This window comes from Neolamprologus multifasciatus, chromosome 17, assembly GCF_963576455.1.
Source record: "Neolamprologus multifasciatus chromosome 17, fNeoMul1.2, whole genome shotgun sequence".
Classification (NCBI taxonomy): Eukaryota; Metazoa; Chordata; class Actinopteri; order Cichliformes; family Cichlidae; genus Neolamprologus; species Neolamprologus multifasciatus.
In genome coordinates, this window is record NC_140455.1 from 30554949 (window position 1) to 30575909 (window position 20961).

Below are 20961 nucleotides of genomic sequence, written 5' to 3' on the forward strand. Positions count from 1 at the left end.
TTGTAAATAACTCATGAAAGAATAAAGTTACGTTGAAACCAAGCACACCATTGTTTTTCTTGTGACATTACCAATAAGTTTGATGTGTCACATGGCCGTCTTCCTATTGAAAAAACAAAGGTTGTATCCAAGATGGCCGACTTCTAAATGGCCACCATGGTCACCACCCATCTTGAGGAGTTTGCCCCCTCACATATACTAATGTGCCACAAACAGGACTTTAATATCACCAACCATTCCCATGTTATTACGGTGTATCCGTATAAATGGCCCACCCTGTACACAAAACTGAATAATAAAATGACAATGAAAATGACCATTTCTACTGAATCACTATATTGCGACACCATCATTATCATAGGGTTGTATTATGGTAGGAGTGTATCTTAAGTTATTCTGTGATCACCACCACTACAGGAGACAAGGTAAAGTTTTCAATGAGAACATAAATGCCTAAACATATTGCTGAAGTGCCAGCCAAGGCATTGTTCATTAAACGTAAGCCTTGCCTGATTTTGTATTTATAACATTTCTGTTTTCCTTCATTGAAAAACTAGACCTTCTTCCTGATGAATCATTAAGTGGGTCAGATAAAGAGCACCTTCAGTTAATCACATTCACCCTGACTGGAAGTGAAGCTACTTCAGTTAAAAAAAGCTGTTTTGTTCTTAGTAAAATGTTGCACGTGTAACGTGCCTGCTGTTACATAAAACATGCTTTTCATTACCATATTTTCGCCACACTAGAGAAAAAGAATTGAACAGCCGTTCCAAACATTTCCTGACATGACACATCATAATCACCAGCAACTGAACACCAAAATAAATAAATAACTGGTAGAAAGGTGGAAACAGAGTACTGGGGAAAATCACAGAAATAATTGTGCAACAATGAAAAACAAGTTTAAACCAAGCACGCTGTCTGACTTTGAACATTGTGTAGGCAGGGGGACCTGCAGCTATCCAGTCATCGAACAAGCACTCAGGACAAGTACAAACAATTGGCTTTAGTAAGAAACGCTAAATATGAATATGTATTTGAATTTGTTTCCAAGGACAATCCAAAGGGCACCTTTAAGATATGGTTATAGAAGCTCTCTAGTGCCACGTCTTATTTGAACTGAAATGTTTTTCTTCATGTTAATGTAGGTTTGTAGTCTGCAAGTGTATTACAGTGCAAAAATTAAATCTTATCACGACAGCGTATCAGTACACACTCAATATTCAGAAAATCTCAGCATTCAGGTGAAACTCATTTTTATAAAAGTCTCTAATGAATGTTATGCTCAATTTGCAAGATCCCAAACAGGCTCAGTAGATGAAAGAAATTGCCAGCTTAAACAAACTGAAACAAACCTTTTCTCTAGTACTAAACCATATATATACAGGAAATGAGCACATCCGGAGACAATTGAGAGACTTTAGCGCAGTGGATGTTATCAAGTGTTTTCAGTAAGGCTTTGGAATCTGAACCAGGTCAACGAGGGGTCTTTAAATGTTAAAAACTGTGGGAAAAAAACAGCATTAAAAAAAAAGAGTAGTGAGTGAATAGTTCCTGTGGACTGAGTCATTCTGCGCTTCGGGGAAATGAGCTGACTTGAGAATATGGCAGGATGGCAGCATGCATGGACTGCAGGCAAAGGACTCTGCCTCTTTCTCTATCTACGAACCACCACCAATCTTTTTTTTTTTTTACAGTGCTGTTGATATGGTGTTTTGCATTACGCAATAGTGCTGCCCCTCCCATCCTCTGAAAATCAGCACATTCCCTCTCTCACATCCATTTCTCTACCGCTCTCTCTCCCTCCCTCCCTCCCTCCCTCACTTGTCCTGATATTAATGACACAGCTATCTGAGGCAGCGGCAGTTCCCCTGCGCTCTTTCCCTCCTGCAGACTGCACTCATACACATGCACACACTCTCTTACACCAAATAAGATACTGGACACACATCCACACACTTACACAGGACATCTGCAGGCACACACACATGCACACACATACAAAAACACTACTATACACTCCAAGTTCATATCAGAGGCAGACACAGACGCGTTCTCTTTACACACACTTATTTAAAAATCTCACAGAAGAATGAGGACAATTGGACTTTGCGTTTGTGCTGGTCTCCTGCTTACAGGCACCTTATTACTCAGAATCAGCCAGGCAGCAGACTTTCCTGGTAACTCTCACCAGCGATGGGACTCTAGAGGATCCTACCATTTGGGATTTGAGTCTGGTGCTCCCACTTCTTGCCCTGTCAAACTTAGACCTATGGGCCAGTGTGGGAGCTCTGGGGCAGAGGACGGGGAGGACTGCCCTTACCAGATCACTCTGCCTCCCCTCACCATCCAGCTGCCCAAGCAGTTCAGGCTGCTGGAGAAGACAATGAAGGAGCTGCAGAGCCTGAAGGAGGTAGTGAACAAACTGAAAAGCGGGTGCCAGGAGTGCCGTGGGGCACGGGGCAACGGAGTTTTTGGACACCAGCAGGCAGACCAGATCCCGATTCAGGGGGATGCCGGGGAAAAAGTGACGGGGCAGGAGGTGCAAGGTGGATCCAGCCAAGAGGAGAGGGGAGATGGGATGGTTCCTGGAGCTACTGTGGCTGCCGCAAGACCGGATTCAATTTTTGGGAAACCTGCTCCGAGCCAAAACATGCAGGAGATGCAGGTAAGAAGCAAAGTTATTACACTTACAGGAAAAGATATAGGACTGAACCAAGGAATAAATCATTTACCTTACAAATACACTTGGTTGAACTCAAATTTATCATTTTTTTCACCTTGATCTAAAATTGTATTGGTATAGTTCAATCCAGTGTGCATTTTCTGCTACATCTGTAGAGCACAGAGGTGTGTACAACATGTGAAATAGTAGCACTGCACCATTTCCTCTGTTTCCTCTGTTCCATTAAAACCCTGCAGATTGTCAGAAAGCCAGATCTTTAGCAGCTTTGTGAAAGTGTTAGGGGACGCTGATATGAAGCGCGCTTCATGCTTCCAGTCAGATGCGCCCAGCTGGAATGCAAACTGACCAGATGTTAAAAGACACGCAAAGTCCTACCTGGCGCCACTCCGCCAGGGAAAATTTCTGGTACAATAAGCAGGGTGGGAAAATTGGAGTTAGACACCAGCCCAGTGACAGTAAATTTCTGCCGTCTGGTAAGCTTATTGACTCCCACAGCCACTTTGGCAGACAGCCTATCGTAACGCAGACTTTGTTTCCATTCTAAAATTCAAATTGGCTGGTGAAACAATGAAGGAGGCTGGTGACTTCGGTAATCTGCCTGCTTTGTAGTGCGTGCCAAAAATAATTTCCTTCACGCTTGCTCTGGCCTTTCTCAGGTGAAGCTGAATAGGATGTCAGCCAGCCTGCGCAATGCCAGGAACCAAATCTCAGCTCTGCAGGGTCGACTGGAGGGAATCAACCTCCTTAACATGGAGAATGTGCAGGCTATAGTGGACAGGCGGGTGGAGAACATCACTGGAGTGGTCAACAAGCTCAGCTCCAGCTGTACCACCGAATGTCCAGCCCAGACTGGCCCTCAGTGTAAGCGTGCTTTTATTAAGATAATTAATAATAATAATGTTCTCTACATTGTTACACTTAACCCTCCATTCCTTTGGTCCTGTTATTTTTCGTCTGATCTTGTGATCTGCCCTCTCCATCTTCCCAGTGACAAGGGCTTTCAGTTAAAAGAGAATGAGTTTTTCTGTTATGTTTTATTCTGTTATATCTTTGCCATTTCATGTTTCGCCCCCCTTTTCTCTTCTGTTCTTCTCACATTTTTGTAATCCTTCTGAGCATGATCAAGAGTGCACTTTTAAATTTTTTATTTCCTAAAAAAAATGTTATTATTGTAATAAAACTGGTTGGTTAAATACGTTTAGCAGTTCAGGGTTGCAGGGGGATATATTTTCTGGCATAGGCTGTATTCAATCATTCCTGAGTGGACATTATAATCAACTTCAAAAATAATCAGAGTAAGGGTGTTTACTTTCACCCAACAAGACCTTTCTTCCTGGGAAATGAAAAGTGAAATCTTCTATGTTGCCAGTGTCCTTGTCAACCACACTCACTGGTCTGTTGCAACATGTCTCCTCCATTACTGATATGAAGAATATTATATATTTAGGTGTAGTCTCGATTTGAGAAATGGAATTTTCCATCATCTTAATGCGTACCAAAAGGTTACTGTATTCATTACATTACTGGAGTGGAGTGGCTGGTTCAGAGTAGCCAGTGCACAAATGGACAGAGTGAAATAGCTTTAAGTTGAGCACATACTGCACTGGAGTGAAGCAACAGAACTTGGTTCAAAGCGAGAATTCACTTTAACTCTTACATAACTAACCGAAGTGACCCCTCACTACTCTCCATACGCACAAACTCAAAAAGGGAAGGCAGAAAAAGACCCACACTTGAAAGTAGGAATGCACACATAGTGAAACTCTGGGCCGATACAGATCGACAGTGAAATGCTTTAAAGTGTAACAGCATCACGCTATCTTTGAACAATTAGCCAGCATGAAATTGATTCGAGCAAAATAGATGAATATCACTGACACCAGTAGATGCTGTTGTACTTGGAGATATCAGCCAACAAACCAACACTATCTGATATCGATATTTTTGCAGATTAATCAGTGCTTCCCTGCTTGGAAGTTTTATGACCGTTTAAACAAGCCTGCGATATTGTATCTAGAAACAGTGGGGGTTGCAGACTAGCTAAGCAAAACAAATACCCCACTTTACATTGATGCAAAAGCTATTTTGGATGCGAGCACAGTAGAAATGCAGGGCACTTTCAGAAAGCAAATACTATCCAGTACTTCAGTATGAATGTTACACTATATTGGGGCTTTTATGTAGAAAACAGATGTGAGCTTATTTCTAAGCAGATTAGCTGGAACAGTGGTGTGAAGGGAATCCCATCCCTTTCTCTTCTGTTTGCTTCTCCAACTTGCTTCTTTCTCCTTCAAACCTGATCATTTTTCCCCTCCCTTATGCATTTATCCTCAAAGCATCTATACCCTCTCCTCATTTTTCCTCTATTTCATATTTCTTTTTCTATCGCCCTACCTCTTACTGTCTCCCCCTCTTTAATTCTCTTTCTTAGTCCCTTCTCTCTGCTTCCCTCCCTGCCTCCTTCTGGAGGTCATGCTCTTGGATGCTCATTACTGCATAAAAAGACAAGCTCTCATTATCTCTTGCCAATACCACAAGTAATAATGAAGGCGGCTTTCCTGACACTACAGTAGTCACGGATGGCACCCAGGGTCAGTAGCACTTGTCTTTGTACATCTATCTGCTTTGTTCAGGTCAAGAACTGGATAAGCATCTGACTTCAGCTCAGGAAACTGTGCCTAATGGTGTTTGAATTTCATCCAAATGTAGCAGAAAAGAAACAGCTGCTGTTACCGAGGAAAGCGACCAATACGTTGTGTTAGGGTGTTTCACAAGATCACTCAAATTAGACATCGCGATAAAAAGTTACTCCAAAAGTTGCTAAATGAACATCTTTTAGAATTTTTCTTGTATTAAAACTTTAGAACCAGATGCTGATCATGTTCATCTGCCAGCTCCTAATGGGCCGAGTAAAACAGATTTTCACTGATAAGAGTTTCCTGGTTATTTACCACAATGTCAAAAGTGTTAAGTGAAGCAAAAAATAAACTATCTAGCATTTTAACTAAAGCTACATAAGGCATTTCTGGCAGGTTAAAAAATTGCTGTAGGCCTTTTACACAAACTACACTGACAAATTTAAAAAAATGCCAACTTTGTGAGGACCGTAACCATCATTTAACCCAATGTAGAATTGCAATTTCACCATTAATAGGGAGTAAAACTACATTTGTCAAGATGCTGTTATCACTCAAAGTGCTCTAAGCGTTCATTTTCGCTCATTTTGCCAATTTCCATTTTTGCAACGAGCACTGATCTTCACTTTCACTCCTGCAGGAAGCATAGAAATTCATGTCCCTGTTCAGCTACATTAACTCAATCATACAAAATGAGAATAGATGTTCAGTCCTCCATCAAGAACTGCTCGTTTGGAAATTTGGTGTCGGGCAACTTCATAAGGGAAGCACGTTTTTTTTTAGTTTCTTTCCATCAAAACTGAAGTAGTATAAGCAGTAGTATGCTATCGCTTTCAATACACATTTCCTCAGTTGACATGAGGCATACTTCTTGATAATAATTGTCTTCCTTTTATGAGAATCACTTGTGTGGTCTGAAGTCAAACAGGCAAAGCGCCAAGAGTCAAATCAGTCTGTCAAAATGTCATCTATAAAAAGCATGTCAGTCAATATGGCGTGGGACTCATCAGCCTGTGTCAGTCAAACAAGTGAGTAAGAATGAAGAAGAATGGGGAAACTTTGCTCTGGTAAAATTGTTCGAACTTTCCCCTCAGAGCAAAACAACATATGAGTCATGTTCCAGTGCTTTGTCTGACTTCTGACTGCTGTGCGATTTGCGGGGAAAAGTCATGACATAGGCTAAAATTGCTGCTTCGATGAGTTTACAGGGCCTTCGTTGTCAAGGTTAGAATAGTAATGTGGGTACCAATCAGGCTTTTACCTCACGCCGTTTCTCTGCTGTCCACAAACAACAACTCAGAAATGAGTACATCCCCTAGCGGGCTTTGTCCTTTTACTGTAAACATACACTGTTTTGGGATCATTTTCAGAAATGACACATATCACTTTCCTTGTCCCAGACCAATTAGCTATTAATTTTCCTCAACAGTCACATAGACAGCCCATCAGCCAAGAGTTTTTCAGGAACGAGTAAGTGGCTGATATTAGAGTTATTTAGGTCAGGCACATTGCCAGACGTACTGAGATGGAGATCACTCTTGTCTGTCTCGGGACACTGACTGCCCAGTCAGATAGATGGGGACAAATAGAAAAGAAGATGTAAAGTGGCGACGCTGCAGTCAGACGCTGAAAGTGAGTGTGACACTGAAAGAATTTACGGGTCAATTCTTTTGTTGCCAAATGCCGACCGAGCTGTTAAGGTGACAAGGATACATTTCAACCTTGCGATCGACTCCCATATGGAGTGATTTACCATCTGCAGCTATTTTGCACTTGAAGCATTCAAGTGTAATGTTGTCAGAAAACTTATTTAGTGAGAAAAATAAATGTTTGAGCTCCATCTGCTAGTTCAGTTCCTTTTGAAATAGAAATAAAACTATCCACAGCAACATGCATTTTTCACTCTACAAACACTATTCACTCCCTACACCTGTTTTCCTTCCTATACCAGTACTACTGCTGGGGTATGAGCACCCAGCACTATTATAATCTACTGCACCTCTAGAGAGATTAAGGACTATGAGAACACTGTATCATCAATGGAGCGCATCTAACACTCAAAAGGAGTCCAACATGCTGCCTGCCCAGTGTCAGGACAATTTAGACCCAAGGTGCCAGTGTGCATGGAGGGGGTATGGCTCTCTAATCCAGTTTTACACTTTCCCACGTTTTAACAAGACTGTTCCATTCACTTCCAAAATCCTAACTGACAGGAGTCTTTGGACCTTGGTTTTGGATTGATTCGGTAGCCTGCAATGCGACACAAGGGATGGGAGGAATAGGTAGACGAATAAGTGGCCAGGTAAAAAAAAAGTGCTCAGAATCCATTGAAGGTATACAAAATGGACCTGTGTTGTAGCACGTGGGGAGATTAGAGGAATTTATCCCCTGGCAGAGGCTGTTTCTTCAATGGTTCTAAATACTATATTTCAGATAAGCATGGATATATTGTGAAATACATATTTCACAATCAGCTTGTTTTTAATGTTATTGGTTACGGGAAGATGTCTGACAGGCAAAAAGAATGTGGTGAAGTGGTGTTTTTGTGTTTGAATGCATTCCTCTTAAATGAAGGCAGGGATGAGAAATTCCACACTGGATTTCCTACTAACCTATCTCATTTTCTTTTCTCCAGCCTTCCTCAGCCTCAGGGCCTGTTTCTATTACTGTCTCAGGGAACAATGCCAGACCAAAGTGAAAATATTACTGAATATCATCCAGTAGCATCTGCTTATAACTACTCTCCCTTCTCTCTTTCTCACTGCCACCCATGCAGTCATCTTAGCCCCTCGGGACTGTTCAGACTACAATGTGCTGGAAGTGAGGAGGAACGGTATATATCGTGTGACACCTGACGCTCGCAATGGGACGTTTGAGGTATTCTGTGACATGGAGTCCTTCGGAGGTGGCTGGACTGTGATACAGCAACGCCTCAATGGGTCCGTCAGCTTCAACCGCACCTGGGCTGAGTATAAGAAAGGCTTTGGGAACCTCAGGTTAGTTATTTTCTTTACCCCTCCTCTTCCACAATTGGGCATTCCTCTGATAATTTAGCTCCTAGAGGAAACAGCCAATGGCTTCTGCTGTACCGGATATCAGGATAACGTATAGGCAGGCAAAGCCCTCCTGGGGTCTGTAAGACAAAGCATGCTCAGCATATTCAGGATATCTTTTCCTTATCTTGCTTCACTTATTCAAACATCAGCAATCAGCTTAAGCAGTCACGCAACGGTGGTTATGAACTGGATAAGTAAACCCAGAGCTTTCCAATATATGAACGCATTCACTCAAATTAGTGTTTAGATGTGTATATACTACAGTGGTTGCCTTATTCTTTCACCTGGAGGCCTAGATGTCTGAGAGCCGTGTTCCCCAACAATATATTAAGGCTAATAGAACAATAAAATGGTTTCAAAATGGCCTGCAGCGAAGGTAAAAGAAAGTGAAGGAACAACGTTGCTTTTAAGAATTTAGATTTATTACTGAGGTTCATCGAGTAAAGAAAAAGATCCTAGATGCCTAGGTCCTTTTGAAAAACCTTTAGGCCCTCTTACTATCTGTGCACCAAGGTCTAAGCGATCCTCCAGGAATGGTGATCCTATTTTCCAAGGAACTGATTGGTCAGTAAATGGCGATTTCATACATGTGGACCTCTTATCTTGACCATAACCTGTTGTGGAGCAGGTTAGGTCTGCAGCACAAGTAACCATGGTGATAGTAAGACTCAAACTGCTTTTGTAATACTGAAAACACAGGGTTAAACTCAAAGTTACCAGACGTTAAGCCCAAAAACTGCTTCTTAGTACAGGAATCTGTCCAGTTATTGTTTACAGTCTGAATCTGAATGTGTATAAACCTTTTAAAAAGCCAATAAAAGGCTTAATCCATATACTTTCCCCATAGAAAGAGCATTAGCTGTCAGACGCAACAGATAAAAGAAACACAAACATCCCCTTTTGAAAGACATTCTTAGAATAACAAAATGTGCCACGCATCATGTGTATGAGTGAAGCCTTAAGCCAGTGAGAGCAAGGTTCTTTGTTCACAGAGAAGCTTCAAAGTTTACGCTGCCGGCTTGCAACCAAACTCCTTACATAATGTATCTGGTTGCAAATGCAACGACTGACACTGAAAACTCTTTTTAATGTCATGTGACATAGTGACATTAAGCAGGTCCAGCCAAGGTTGGACAACTTTTTTAATTAGCATGCATTGTTTTAAGTCAGCACTACACACTACTGCTTTAAGTAGTGTAACTCAACTATTTTCTGGACCCTCATTACACTAGAGCCTACCACATGCTCATCTAACTAGCTGCAAGCTATACAGTTTGAAAGAATACACAAAAACAAGCAGTTTGTTCAATGTATTTATTTTTTGTCTTGCTAGTAGGAAATTGTTCATCTATACTGTTCTTTTACCAGTGAATTAGAGCTCATTTAATGTCATGTGCTACAGAATACTTTTACCAAAACCTGAGAGAGTCTAATCCCTCAGTACTTAGGAGCTAATGATGCACACCTGTTCTCTATATCACTGTTTGTTCAACACCTGTTTTCATTATCAGTGATTGATTATCATGCATAAAACTAAGGGGAAGTATAGAGATATTTAAAAAAGATCAGAACTTTTTCTGTGTGTTTTGGTCTTTGGTCCACATGATAACACTGTGAGTCTGCCATATTTGTAGTGCTGTTGTATGTACAGGAAGGACTGTTATACCCAAAGTATTCAAAGTGGAAAACCCAAGTGCTGCATTCCATCATGCACTGTGTTGAAGTAAAAAAGACAGAGTAAAGAAACAAAAGAAAGCAGAACACCAAATAAACTGCCACAAAGTATTTAGATTCATCAACTTGAGGAATTACACTCTGTTCAATGCACTTATCAGAAATATGCACGTTATTAGTCACTTATCTAACCGATGTTGATCTATTCTGCTCTAACTGTGTCACAGCGTTGATGTAACGAGACAGAGAAAATGAGGCGAATATTATCAGAAGCCATTTTTCCATTTTGTTATTGGGCTCGCTATTTAGCTTTCTACATAAAACTCCTTATACAGGGAGTAGAGAGTTGTGAATGATCACAAGTACAAAAGCAACATTTCTGGCTCGTGACATAAGGCCAACAAGAGTTTATGGCTTTGAGGTCAGGGTAATACTGCCTGTTGGTTTGGCATGCTCTTAAACCCCATTCGTTTCATTTTTATCTTTTTGTGCAGACTTATTTACTTAGCAAATGAAGGAGAAAAGGCACCATTTTCAAAAGAAGACTCAAGTTACATGTGGACTAGGCCTTAGGGAAATGATGACCACAGTAGATGATCTGACCCCATTTCAACTGATCATAAAGTTGCAGATATAAAACAAATTATTCAAAACAACCTAAGCATGTCTGAATATCCACCATTAAACTCCCACTAAAAGAATGTCTCCTCTCCTCCTTTCCTGTTTTCCTCTATTGGAGTACACATGCATTTTGCTAAAAAAAAAAAAAAACTATTGAAATTCTAACCCAGTATGTGAGCTTTATATATATATATCAGCATGCCTCATTTTGTTCCTTTCTATCCTGCAGAGGTGAGTTCTGGCTGGGCAATGACCATATCCATTTGCTGACAAAAGCAAAAGATATGATTCTGCGCATCGAGCTAGAGGACTTTGAGGGTGTCCGGGAGTATGCAAAGTATGATCAGTTCTATGTGGCCAATGAGTACCTACGCTACCGTCTGTCTGTCAGTGGATACAGGTACAGGGTTCACTTCTGCACATGCAATATTTCTCACTCTCAGTTGCTGCTAGAACACCTTAAACTGGAACAGCACACCTTATATATCAATGTCTCATTACAGTGGGACGGCTGGGAACGCCCTCAGTTTCAACAAGCACTTCAACCACGACCAGAAGTTCTTCTCCACACCCGACCGCGACAACGACATGTACCCCTCTGGGAACTGCGGCGGCTACTACAGCTCCGGCTGGTGGTTTGACGCCTGCATGTCTGCCAACCTCAACGGGAAGTACTATCACAAGAGATACAAGGGAGTCAGGAACGGGATCTTCTGGGGAACGTGGCACAACATGTCGACCGAGTACTACCCCACCAACTACAGGCAGGCCTTTAAAACTGTCAAAATGATGATACGGCCCAAGAACTATGGTCCTTAAAAGGACAGGTAAATATTGGTGAGTGCAGTCATGCAGGCAAAGACAAAGAAAATGGAAGAGCAAGTACATATGGACTCATACACACATACACTCTCTAGTAGTCATGCATTTACACATTTACACATGCATACGTGTGCACTGATAGGACTATAAGTAGTTTGGTGCATAAATGATAACAATAATTGCGAAAAATTTAAGTGTGCTATTACTTTTCCACTCTAGTGAGTGTGGCCTTCAAAATGTTGGATTAAAATGATGATAATAAAGAACAATGGACTATGAACAATGATGGACTAATAAATTTTTTTTTTTTTTTTTTTAAAACTCCCATGCAGTGTAGGCCAGCCTCCTACGTGGGTCATAACATTAAATTGAGAGTTACCAGAAATGATTTTTTCACTGGTCTTTGACATTTTTTTTTCTCTTTCTGTCCTGCTGCCTCCTGCCATAAACCCAGCATAGAAACACAGCACAGCACATACTAGTAGTAAAAACTAATGAGCTATCACTTTCTCTGCTGTAAATGATTTTGTAATTAACAGCAGCCACCCAAGTGAGGTATACGAGAGCTGATGATACAGTTTTGAGTGGGTCCGATAATCGTTACGAAAGACTTCAAGCTGGAGAGTCAAACTGTTCAAAAAATTACAGTCAGTAATAAATGTATAGCTTTACTTGGCCCTTCTCTGGCATTTATCTCACTGCTCTCGGGCAGCTTGCCGATATATCATTACCCCATACCACAGAAGACATCCCAGTATAAATACGCAGCATCCAATAAATTTCTATTCAGTCATGTATGTGTGTGCATTCTACATTATTGATGTTTTACTAGATTCTTCTTGAGAGCAGCCACGAAGCAGGACATTGCAGTGAGGGAAAAAAAAATGTGTTTCCAAGCTTTGGATGCACCGAATTACTGCACACTTCTCTATGCCATAATCTGTAAAATCCTCCTCTTGTACAATACTGCTATCTAATGTTAGGAAACTGTATAGCACCATTTATTTCATTTTATACACACTGTAAATGGGAAGGATTGGGGAAAGAAATGCTTGACTATGAGGATGTGTACAGTATTTATTTTACTTTGAGAGGTATGATAGCTTTTATATGATACAATGGTCATGCAGTACAGAGTCTAATGATTGATGACATTTGAGTAATGACAAGGACTAGGCATAATTGTGATCATTCATAGTAAATATCTGTGTAAAATTGGAATTCTTTGTGTGTATCAGATTGATCTTTTCTATCATTCATATTCAGCTGTTGTGCCAATAGATATGCAATTTTTATATTGGGGGAAAAATGAAATTAATATTCCATGGCTGTGTTGCACATTTCAATGTTCGGTCGGTTTAAAATCCTTTTCATGCCTGCTCCACTTGTGTACAGGAATCGGCTTTCAAACGAATGTATACAAAAAATGTATACAAGTTTCGCATGAGTGTCTTTGAAAGTGTCTGCCGTCTAGTGTCCGAGGCTTAATGAGGCTTGTAAAAAATGCAGGATGAGGTGCTGCATGCCCATAACAAATGGGTTTATGAGGTGTTGAACCAATAAAGCCGCTAAATAAAAGGCAGATTTCATATTGGCTTCGCAGAAGATGATAAAACTGTGGGACTGTGACTTTACTGTCTGTTTACTGTCTGTGATGATAAAGTTAATAAAAGTGTTGTGCTCATTCACAGGATGACTTCAAGTCCTAAATATTCACTTTTTTTTCCACACTTAATGTTTATGACAAACACTTTAACGCACATTATGTATGTGCAATGCTTTGACATCAGAAATTAAACTGCAAAAGAATGGAGGAAATAATAGTCCTGAACATTAGCCTTGTGCAAATAATGCATCTATATCATATTTGATACTATTTTCTTTTCTTTTGAGTCATGACAGTTAAATCTGCCACTATAACTATCGAATAGGGATGTTTGTCTTTCTGAAAACAATTTAAAAATGCCATTCACAAAATAACAACATAACAATGCACATGATTGTTACCTCATCTAAACACTGGGATGCAGGACTAGCAGAGACCACAATGGAGGCTGAGGGCTGCTTTTCTGGGAGTGAAGCATCGGGTGCAACGGCCACTAGAGGGATGTCCTCCTCCATTCCCTTATCCTCATCTTGCTCTTCCACTTCAACTTCTGCACTCTGAGGCCTGCGTTCTGTCTCCTCCTCGGATGGATTCACTAGTGATTGGATTAAAACATAATAATATTTAGGACAGAAACACACTAAACAAACATTAGTATCCTACAGGCTGCGTGGGACAGGAACCCGAAAATATGTAAATATTTGTTACACCAAAGTCCTGGCACACAGTTTCAACATTTAATGGCCTTCCCTATGCTTGCTTACCAAGAAATAAAACATAAGACTAAAAGTGGGCAGCACAGCGGTGCAGTGGCTAGCACTGTTGTCTCACAGTAAAAAGGTCCTGAGTTTGACTCCACTATATGGCCGGGGCCTTTCTGTGTGGATTATATATGTTTTCACCTCGTGTTTGCGTGAGTTCTCTCCGGGTACTCCGACTTCCTTCCACAGTTCAAAGACATGCAATTAGCGAGGTTGGGTTAATTGGTAATTCTAAATTGCCCGTAGGTGAGAATGGTTGTCTATCTGTGTGTTAGCCCTGCGACACACTGGCGACCTGTCCAGGGTGTACCCCGCCTCTTGCCCTATGACAGCTGGCGACTAAACCTAAACCTAACCCTACCCCTAACCATAACCTTAACCTTAAGAAGTATTCCGGATGGGTGACAGAAAAAGAAGCTAATTCGGCGTTGGTTTTGTGCGCATGCGCCTCCACTGCGCAGAAACATTGGGTAGGATGTTTTTTCAGGTAGGATGGATTCCCAGAACACCGGAAATCAAAATCAATAAATATTCTTTTTAAACGTAGATCCCACAAAGTAATTCGTGAGCACTGTCCTAAACATATTCAGAAAATTTTAAGATCATGTATATTATTAGACCTGTAAACGTCACACAGAAAGCGTACTTTTTCGAAAAACGCAAAAAGACCACATTATGACAGCTTATCGGCTATAACTGGTGCTAAGCGGCTCCAGCTTAGTTTCTGCTTCTAAGTTCTGTTAAGGCACACGAGAAGGCCATAAAAATAGAAAAAAAATGAGCTAATGTGATACAAAAAGGTGTATACAACATAACAATACAGCACAAGTGTACAGCAAGTGTGTTGTTCATTTAAAGCATGCAGAAACTTACTTATTAGCCAGTTTACTTGCCGTGTCCGGTTTTTTGGTGTTTGTTAGATAAACAAGGAAACACATTCCTTACTGTTATATCTCTGGAGTCTTCGCAGGACTTTAAAATTAAAAATAAATAAATAAAAATAATTTCACAGCCAATCTCAGCAAAACCCAATCACCGACTTTTCACTTTCGTGGTGTGTTGTGGTTACCATAACAACGACGCTATACGTCCACCTTAATATAAGGAGAAAGCCTTGAATTATTTCACCTTTACTGAAGAGTAATGCGCAAGCTATGGTTATTTTTTTCTACTTATCTACCGTTTTCTCCTGTTTTGTTAATACACAAAAATCCCAACGGACTTGAATTAAAAACAAAGAACAAAAGTCATTTTACACTTGCAGTGCATGTCCTGCAGATGGCGTTAAATTACAGGTTAATTTTTGTTTTCTTTTTCTTTTTTTTATCTCTAGCGCTTAATCGCCATGTGTAATGAAATTGGCTCCATGGAACAACAGCCAGCTGGCTGAACACCCTGAACTGGTGAGTGTTGAAAACCTTATAATGATATCCAGGGTGAAAGATGGCAGACATTCAAAGTCATTGTTCTCCTGTGTTTAAAATATTTTCCCACAGTGGACTGTGGGAGGTGGCATGACCTATAACTTATTCCCGGCAACAGCTGCTGAGATGTGTTGTCTCAACAGTGCATGCTGGTATGTGATCCGTTCAAGATGTCCCATTAGGAAAGGATGTGATATTACTACAAAAGTTGTGAGTTTACTGGCACCAGGAAAGAGAAACCTTCTTGGAATTCATTTCTTTAGGGGCTTGGCAATCCTCAAAAATTTGTTATTTGTTGAATTTTATTTTACACTTACTTGGCATGTCCAATATGTCTATTGGCTACACACACACACACACCTCAAAAAAACAAAAACCAGCTCATCTTCTAAGTGTGAGTTCTTTTTTTGTCTAGAAAAGTCATAAATTGTGAATAGTAATGCAGTCATGTGCATTCACAATGCCATGTGTGCACCCAGTGGAGATGCAGATTCATACATCAAAGCCCTGACAACACACACATATACTTTATTAGGTAAATGTTGCTAGTAGGGTTGGACATAATTTTGCTTTCAGATTCAATGCTGGAAACATTCCTTTAGATATTTTGGTCCATAATTCACATGATAGCATTATGTACATGCTGTAGATTTGTGGGCTACATAACCATAATGCTAATCTCTCAAATCTCAAAGGTGCTATATTTGATTGAGATCTGGTGACTGTGGACACCATTTGAGTACAGCGAACTTCTGAGTGTCAGGCAGACAGCAGGAATACAAAAGAGAACCCAAAAGCAGACTCAATAGACTGTTTCTTTCTTATTAGCAACACTTCATTGAAGGGTGGTGTGGTTTTCCAGGTGAGTGTCAGAGAGTTTCACTGAATGAGTGAAACAAGATGTCCAACATCCCCAGACTGATGGGGTGTAGCGGTGAGCATAAGGGCAGGCAGGTGAGGTATCTTACCTTTTCTTTTTGCTCCCGACAGCCGAGGTGGAGTGAGTAGCAGAAGCCAGCAGGTGAGTGCTTGAGAGTTATCCAGTAGGCAAGGAAGACCAGTGTCAGAGGAAATCAGGAGAATGATTGAAGAGTGTGACTGCTGATCCAAGGCCAAAGATGACACCATCAGCTAACAATCTGCCAGAATGTCGAGAACTGAGCTAGTCCTAAAGTACAGCCTGGCTGATTGCCATCCTATCAAGCTCAAAGTAGTCTGTGCAATCTCCTCTGATCTCTGGCAGTCAAATGGGATTTTCAGCCAGAGAACTGCTGCTCAGTGGCTATTTCCTTTTTTCCAGACCATTCTCTGTAAACCCTAGAGGGGACTGTGCAGGTAATTGACAGTAGATCAGCAGTTTTTGAAATCCTCAGACCAGCATCTGGCACCAACAACCATTCCACATTCAAAGTCACTTAAATCAGCTTTCTTTCATATTCTGATGCTCAGTTTGAAATTCAGCAGGTTGTCCTGAGCATATCCAAACACACTGAGTTGCTGCCATGTGACAGAGCTGATTAGATATCTGGTATGACATGCAGTTGAACAGGCCTAACTCATGAAGCAGCCTGTAAGTGTTGGTTAGTGAATGCACACAAACAGAAGCTGCCCCTTCAAATGTGCAGTAATACTTACATTCAGATATGTACTAGACTTTTCACTGGCATCAATACAGCAACAAATTTGCCTGTTACTCATTTCCACATGATGTCCCACCAACTGATAGAAAGTTGGTTATTCAAAGGTTTTTTTGTCCTCAAAGTCATCAGCTAAAATGAGATCTTTCCAATTTGTGACATTTATTTATTTTCTGCTACAGATGTAACAAAACAGGGGAAAGGATCAGTGACAACAGCATAGCCCGTATAAGTAAAAAGCTGGAGAATGGAAGGATAATAGCACCCACATTCCCTTAAAGAACAAAATTCACTTTTTAGCTTACTTGCTAAGCAAACATGTCAATAACTTAATAACCACCCCCTCGTTAAATCTAAATAAATCTTCTAGTACTTTGGAATAAACGTGTTTGACACAGTCACATTTCCAAATTAACCCTGAAAAGCTTCCAACAGTCTGGATATGTTATCTCTCCAGTCCTGGCAGGATTTAGTTTATTTTGGTATTAAAAAAATGTCCCTAGGTACACCATATTTGGGTAAATAAAACATGACCCTAAAATAATCTGTTCTTGGGTGAATAAATCAGGATTGCCATGTATTGTGGGAATTTGTGCATAAAGCTGACATTTCTTTAGTTGTTGAGCTAGTCAGTGCTTTACATTGGGGTGGGGGGTGGGCTCCTTTGACTTTGTTCATATTTTTCTGATGTAACTAACTTTTCAAGTATCAAAATATGCTGACTACATATGTTATAAAAGTCTGTTCCACCATGTCTTCTCATCGACCTAACCATAATTGCTGGCTGAGGATTTATGAGTTAGATTTTTTTTTTTCACCACAGTTCAAAGTAACTCCTGTAAAGTTCGACAATCTACAACAGATGTTGATGATGCATGTTGTGTCAGGCAACACGGGGGACTTAGCAAGGCAGAAACAAGGATTACACACTACGTGCAAGTGATCAAGATCGGATTATGGATATCGATGCTAGTCTTGTGTGAAGGAAAATGAACATCCACCTCATTAAGATGTGAAATACTCAAACAAAATCGACGCTGACAGCAAATCCGAGCACAGTCGGGGTGCCAGGGGCATTTCCTTCTCCTCTCTTGCGTTTTGTAAAACAGGTGAAAAACCAATGTTACCGTGGGTGTCGCGCAATGTGCATGCATGTCCCATCTGTGTTTGTTTGCTCCAGGGCTCACGTACAAATCAGGTCATAGGAAAAAGTGACTTTTATGCAACATGCAGACTCCAGACCCCTGTTTTATTGCAGTACTGTAGTCACAACAAATGCAACTTGGGGATTTGGTGTAATCTTACAAAACCCTTCACCACCACGACCCTCGCTTCTAAATAACTTAATTAACACACACACACAGACTCAACGTGTGTTGTCTGTACATTCAGTGTGCTGTTAGCTTTTTCTTGTCCAATAACCTTGTAGACAACGACCGGAGACAGTTTTTGAAGAGACGGTGAAACCAGCTTTTGTGCACAGTCGTTTTTAAAATAAAGTTTGTGTCCATGAGAGATCTTTACCTGAATTTTAAAGATAGAATAAGATGCAACAATATTGCACAAGATGATACGTGATGTTGTGATTACTGTAATTTGCTTCACTCCCGGGATGGAAACTTAATCCAGCTTCCTTTTGTCTTTAATGTTGGATCAAACTTCATACTGCTGAGCTGGCATTTGGTGTAACTATTTTTGCAGCATCAAATCTCGGTTGAGCAGACTACTTAAAACATAAATCACTGAGGAACTCAGAACTGCTGTTGGCACACGGTGAGGCTGATGTCATTATTCAGAGTCTTGGTGGGATTTCTGTGGAGATTCCGGGATATTGTTCCATAGTGAGTCAGTGGACAGAGAGAAGGCTCAAAGGAAAACTGTTCTGCTGTAATGCAAACCGTAAGACCCCCTTCAGCTTGAACCACTGGCTCTCATAAAAAAGGGGGAAAAAAGAAAAGAAAATCAGCTATATTGTACAACCATAAATGTGTTTTCAGTATGTCTACAGGAACTGGCAATTGGGGCCATATGTGTGAGTCAGTATCTGTGTACATTTTAGGACACAAGCATGATCTTTGAAGAATGTTTAATCATTCATTTGTATTTTATCATTTGCATCTTTGAAATGTAGCCTCTGAAGTATAATATATCAAAAGATTTACATGTGGTGTCCTTATCGTGTCAAATCAATTAGATATGCACTTTTCATTTACAGCTTTACTTTTCTATGCTGGATTACACAAAACAGTTTACCACACCTATTAATTTTCCTATTGGGCCACATGAGAAACTTGGACAGTTGTTGAGGACCGCACCAATAAACTGACCTTAAATCTGCTCAGTATTAATTTGATGTATTCATAAGCTTACTGGTGCGACCCATCACAACAGTTCCAGTTTATCATGTGGCCCAGTGGGGAAATGAATCGCCCACCCCTGCCTTACAGGATGCACTGGATCTTTACTTGGATCTGTATGGCTGTCGAAATATTCAAAACATTCACCATTAAAACCTGTCAAAGTGCTTTACTCGTTCATTTTAAAGAGAATACTTCAGTTATTAATACTACTAACCAACATCTGGTGTCTGTGATCACAAATATTTAAGGTCTTTGATGCTGAGACTTGCCATTACAGGCTTTTTGGATGAAGTAATGTCTTCATAGATTCACTCATTTAGAAAGTCTACAAGCAAAGACATGTTATAAATAGAATTATATTAGTTTTAACATGTTTTAGGGTCATTTTGTGGTATTGTTAAAGTAAAATTTTAATGGTATGAGTCTGTTCCTTACTTTGATGTCTTTTTTTTTTTTGCCATTTTAGGCTGCTGTGTGTTCCTCAGAAAGCCTGTTCCACTTCTAAGAGAATTAGCTAACGTTTGCTGGTGCGCATATAACAAATATCAACTCATCTGTCTTTAGCCATACTTTTGTACTTGGAAACGGATGGAGACACTTTGCACATGCATTTATATTTCTTCTACTCAGGCCTGGTGAAGCCCCTCAGATCTTGCGCAACAAACAGATTTGAACAGGAAGTGGGAGGGACGTTTCAGGCAAATATCCAGACGTTTGTGCCAGAGATGGCTGTACGTAGGACAATCTTTCTCAATGATATGATGCATATCCTAGATTAGAAAGAAAATCTGAAACAGAGCCTTTAGAGACAATTAAGAATTCCATACACTGATCCTATTTTTGGAACCTTTTGGATCGAGCATCCACCGTTCTAAGAGTATAAATTTTATATCACAAGAAAACAAAGAAAAACAAAATAGTTATTTGTAGTATATATTTTTTGTTTTTTACATCAGCAATTGTGTGTTTTGGATTTCTATTGTGTCTACTCATAAATAAATGCCTTCTCCCGTCACATAAATTCCCTCAATTAGATAATCCAGCTCATTTACCCCGTTAATGCATCAAACAATTACTGTATTTGTACTTGGTGCATATAAATGTTAATTCCTGGAGCAAATCAATGGAAAAAGCATTGTTTAAACGATAATTACACATCTTTCTGGGGGTAAAGAATGCCGGCCTAGCTGCCTTTCACCACTAATTGAAAGGCTGAATCTACTTCAGTTATTGCCTTTCACTTTAAATGCCCACTCTAATTATATATAAAACTGGAGTCTAGTGACTCACTGTTTTTGTTCACACAAACCGGAGCTGTGTGTGTCACAAGTCTTTATAGAGGAGAACGGTGTAGCAAAAAACCCTGCTATCAACAACAGGAGATCAAAGTAATTCATGCCATTATATGCAGTCATGTGAAAAAGAGAATTTTCACAGGACTCCATGCAGTCCTTTGAAAAACAAAGCACTGCTTCAATAGGAATTAAGAAGTAGCAGCCAGGTTTTGCTAATCAAATGCACTTGATTAACTGATCATCAGTAATTGTGTCAGTAAATCCTTATAAAAGCAGAAGTTTTGGCAGCTTGCCGGTCTACAGTCTTAAGGTTTGTGTTAACACAAGGCATTCCCCGAAGAGGAGGTCCCTCCAGGTTCAGATGATTTTTCACACCCACCCAG

The 20961-nt window shown here is 40.3% G+C and overlaps 2 protein-coding genes across 3 annotated transcripts in view; one reads left to right on the plus strand and one right to left on the minus strand.

The window, feature by feature from the left end:
• The window catches only part of ccdc146 (coiled-coil domain containing 146), a 53575-nt gene extending 38632 nt beyond the window's left edge, over positions 1-14943 (minus strand). The window contains exons 1-2 of one of the 2 annotated variants that reach the window (XM_085139013.1): positions 14736-14943; positions 13503-13696 (exon numbers count right to left, since the gene is read on the minus strand). In XM_085139013.1, the coding sequence (XP_084995139.1) occupies positions 13503-13696; position 14736 (195 nt within the window). In that variant the 5' untranslated portion in view covers positions 14737-14943. Of the gene's footprint in view, positions 1-13502; positions 13697-13865; positions 14355-14735 lie in introns of those variants that run through there. The other variant, XM_085139014.1, reaches the window with a different exon arrangement.
• On the plus strand, positions 1842-11807 carry fgl2a (fibrinogen-like 2a). Its single transcript, XM_085139020.1, has 5 exons — positions 1842-2668; positions 3343-3547; positions 8099-8318; positions 10903-11073; positions 11177-11807. Exons 1-5 carry the CDS (start codon positions 2093-2095, stop codon positions 11490-11492), a joined length of 1488 nt encoding a protein of 495 aa, XP_084995146.1. The 5' UTR covers positions 1842-2092; the 3' UTR covers positions 11493-11807.
• Positions 14944-20961: the final 6018 nt, after the last annotated feature.

Excerpts from the sequence above, each read along its gene's own strand:
- fgl2a (XM_085139020.1), top strand. The coding sequence starts at position 2,093 with ATGAGGACAATTGGACTTTGCGTTTGTGCTGGTCTCCTGCTTACAGGC. Across the intron at positions 2,669-3,342 it reads AAAACATGCAGGAGATGCAG|GTGAAGCTGAATAGGATGTC; the intron begins GTAAGAAGCAAA and ends GGCCTTTCTCAG. Across the intron at positions 8,319-10,902 it reads AAAGGCTTTGGGAACCTCAG|AGGTGAGTTCTGGCTGGGCA; the intron begins GTTAGTTATTTT and ends TCTATCCTGCAG.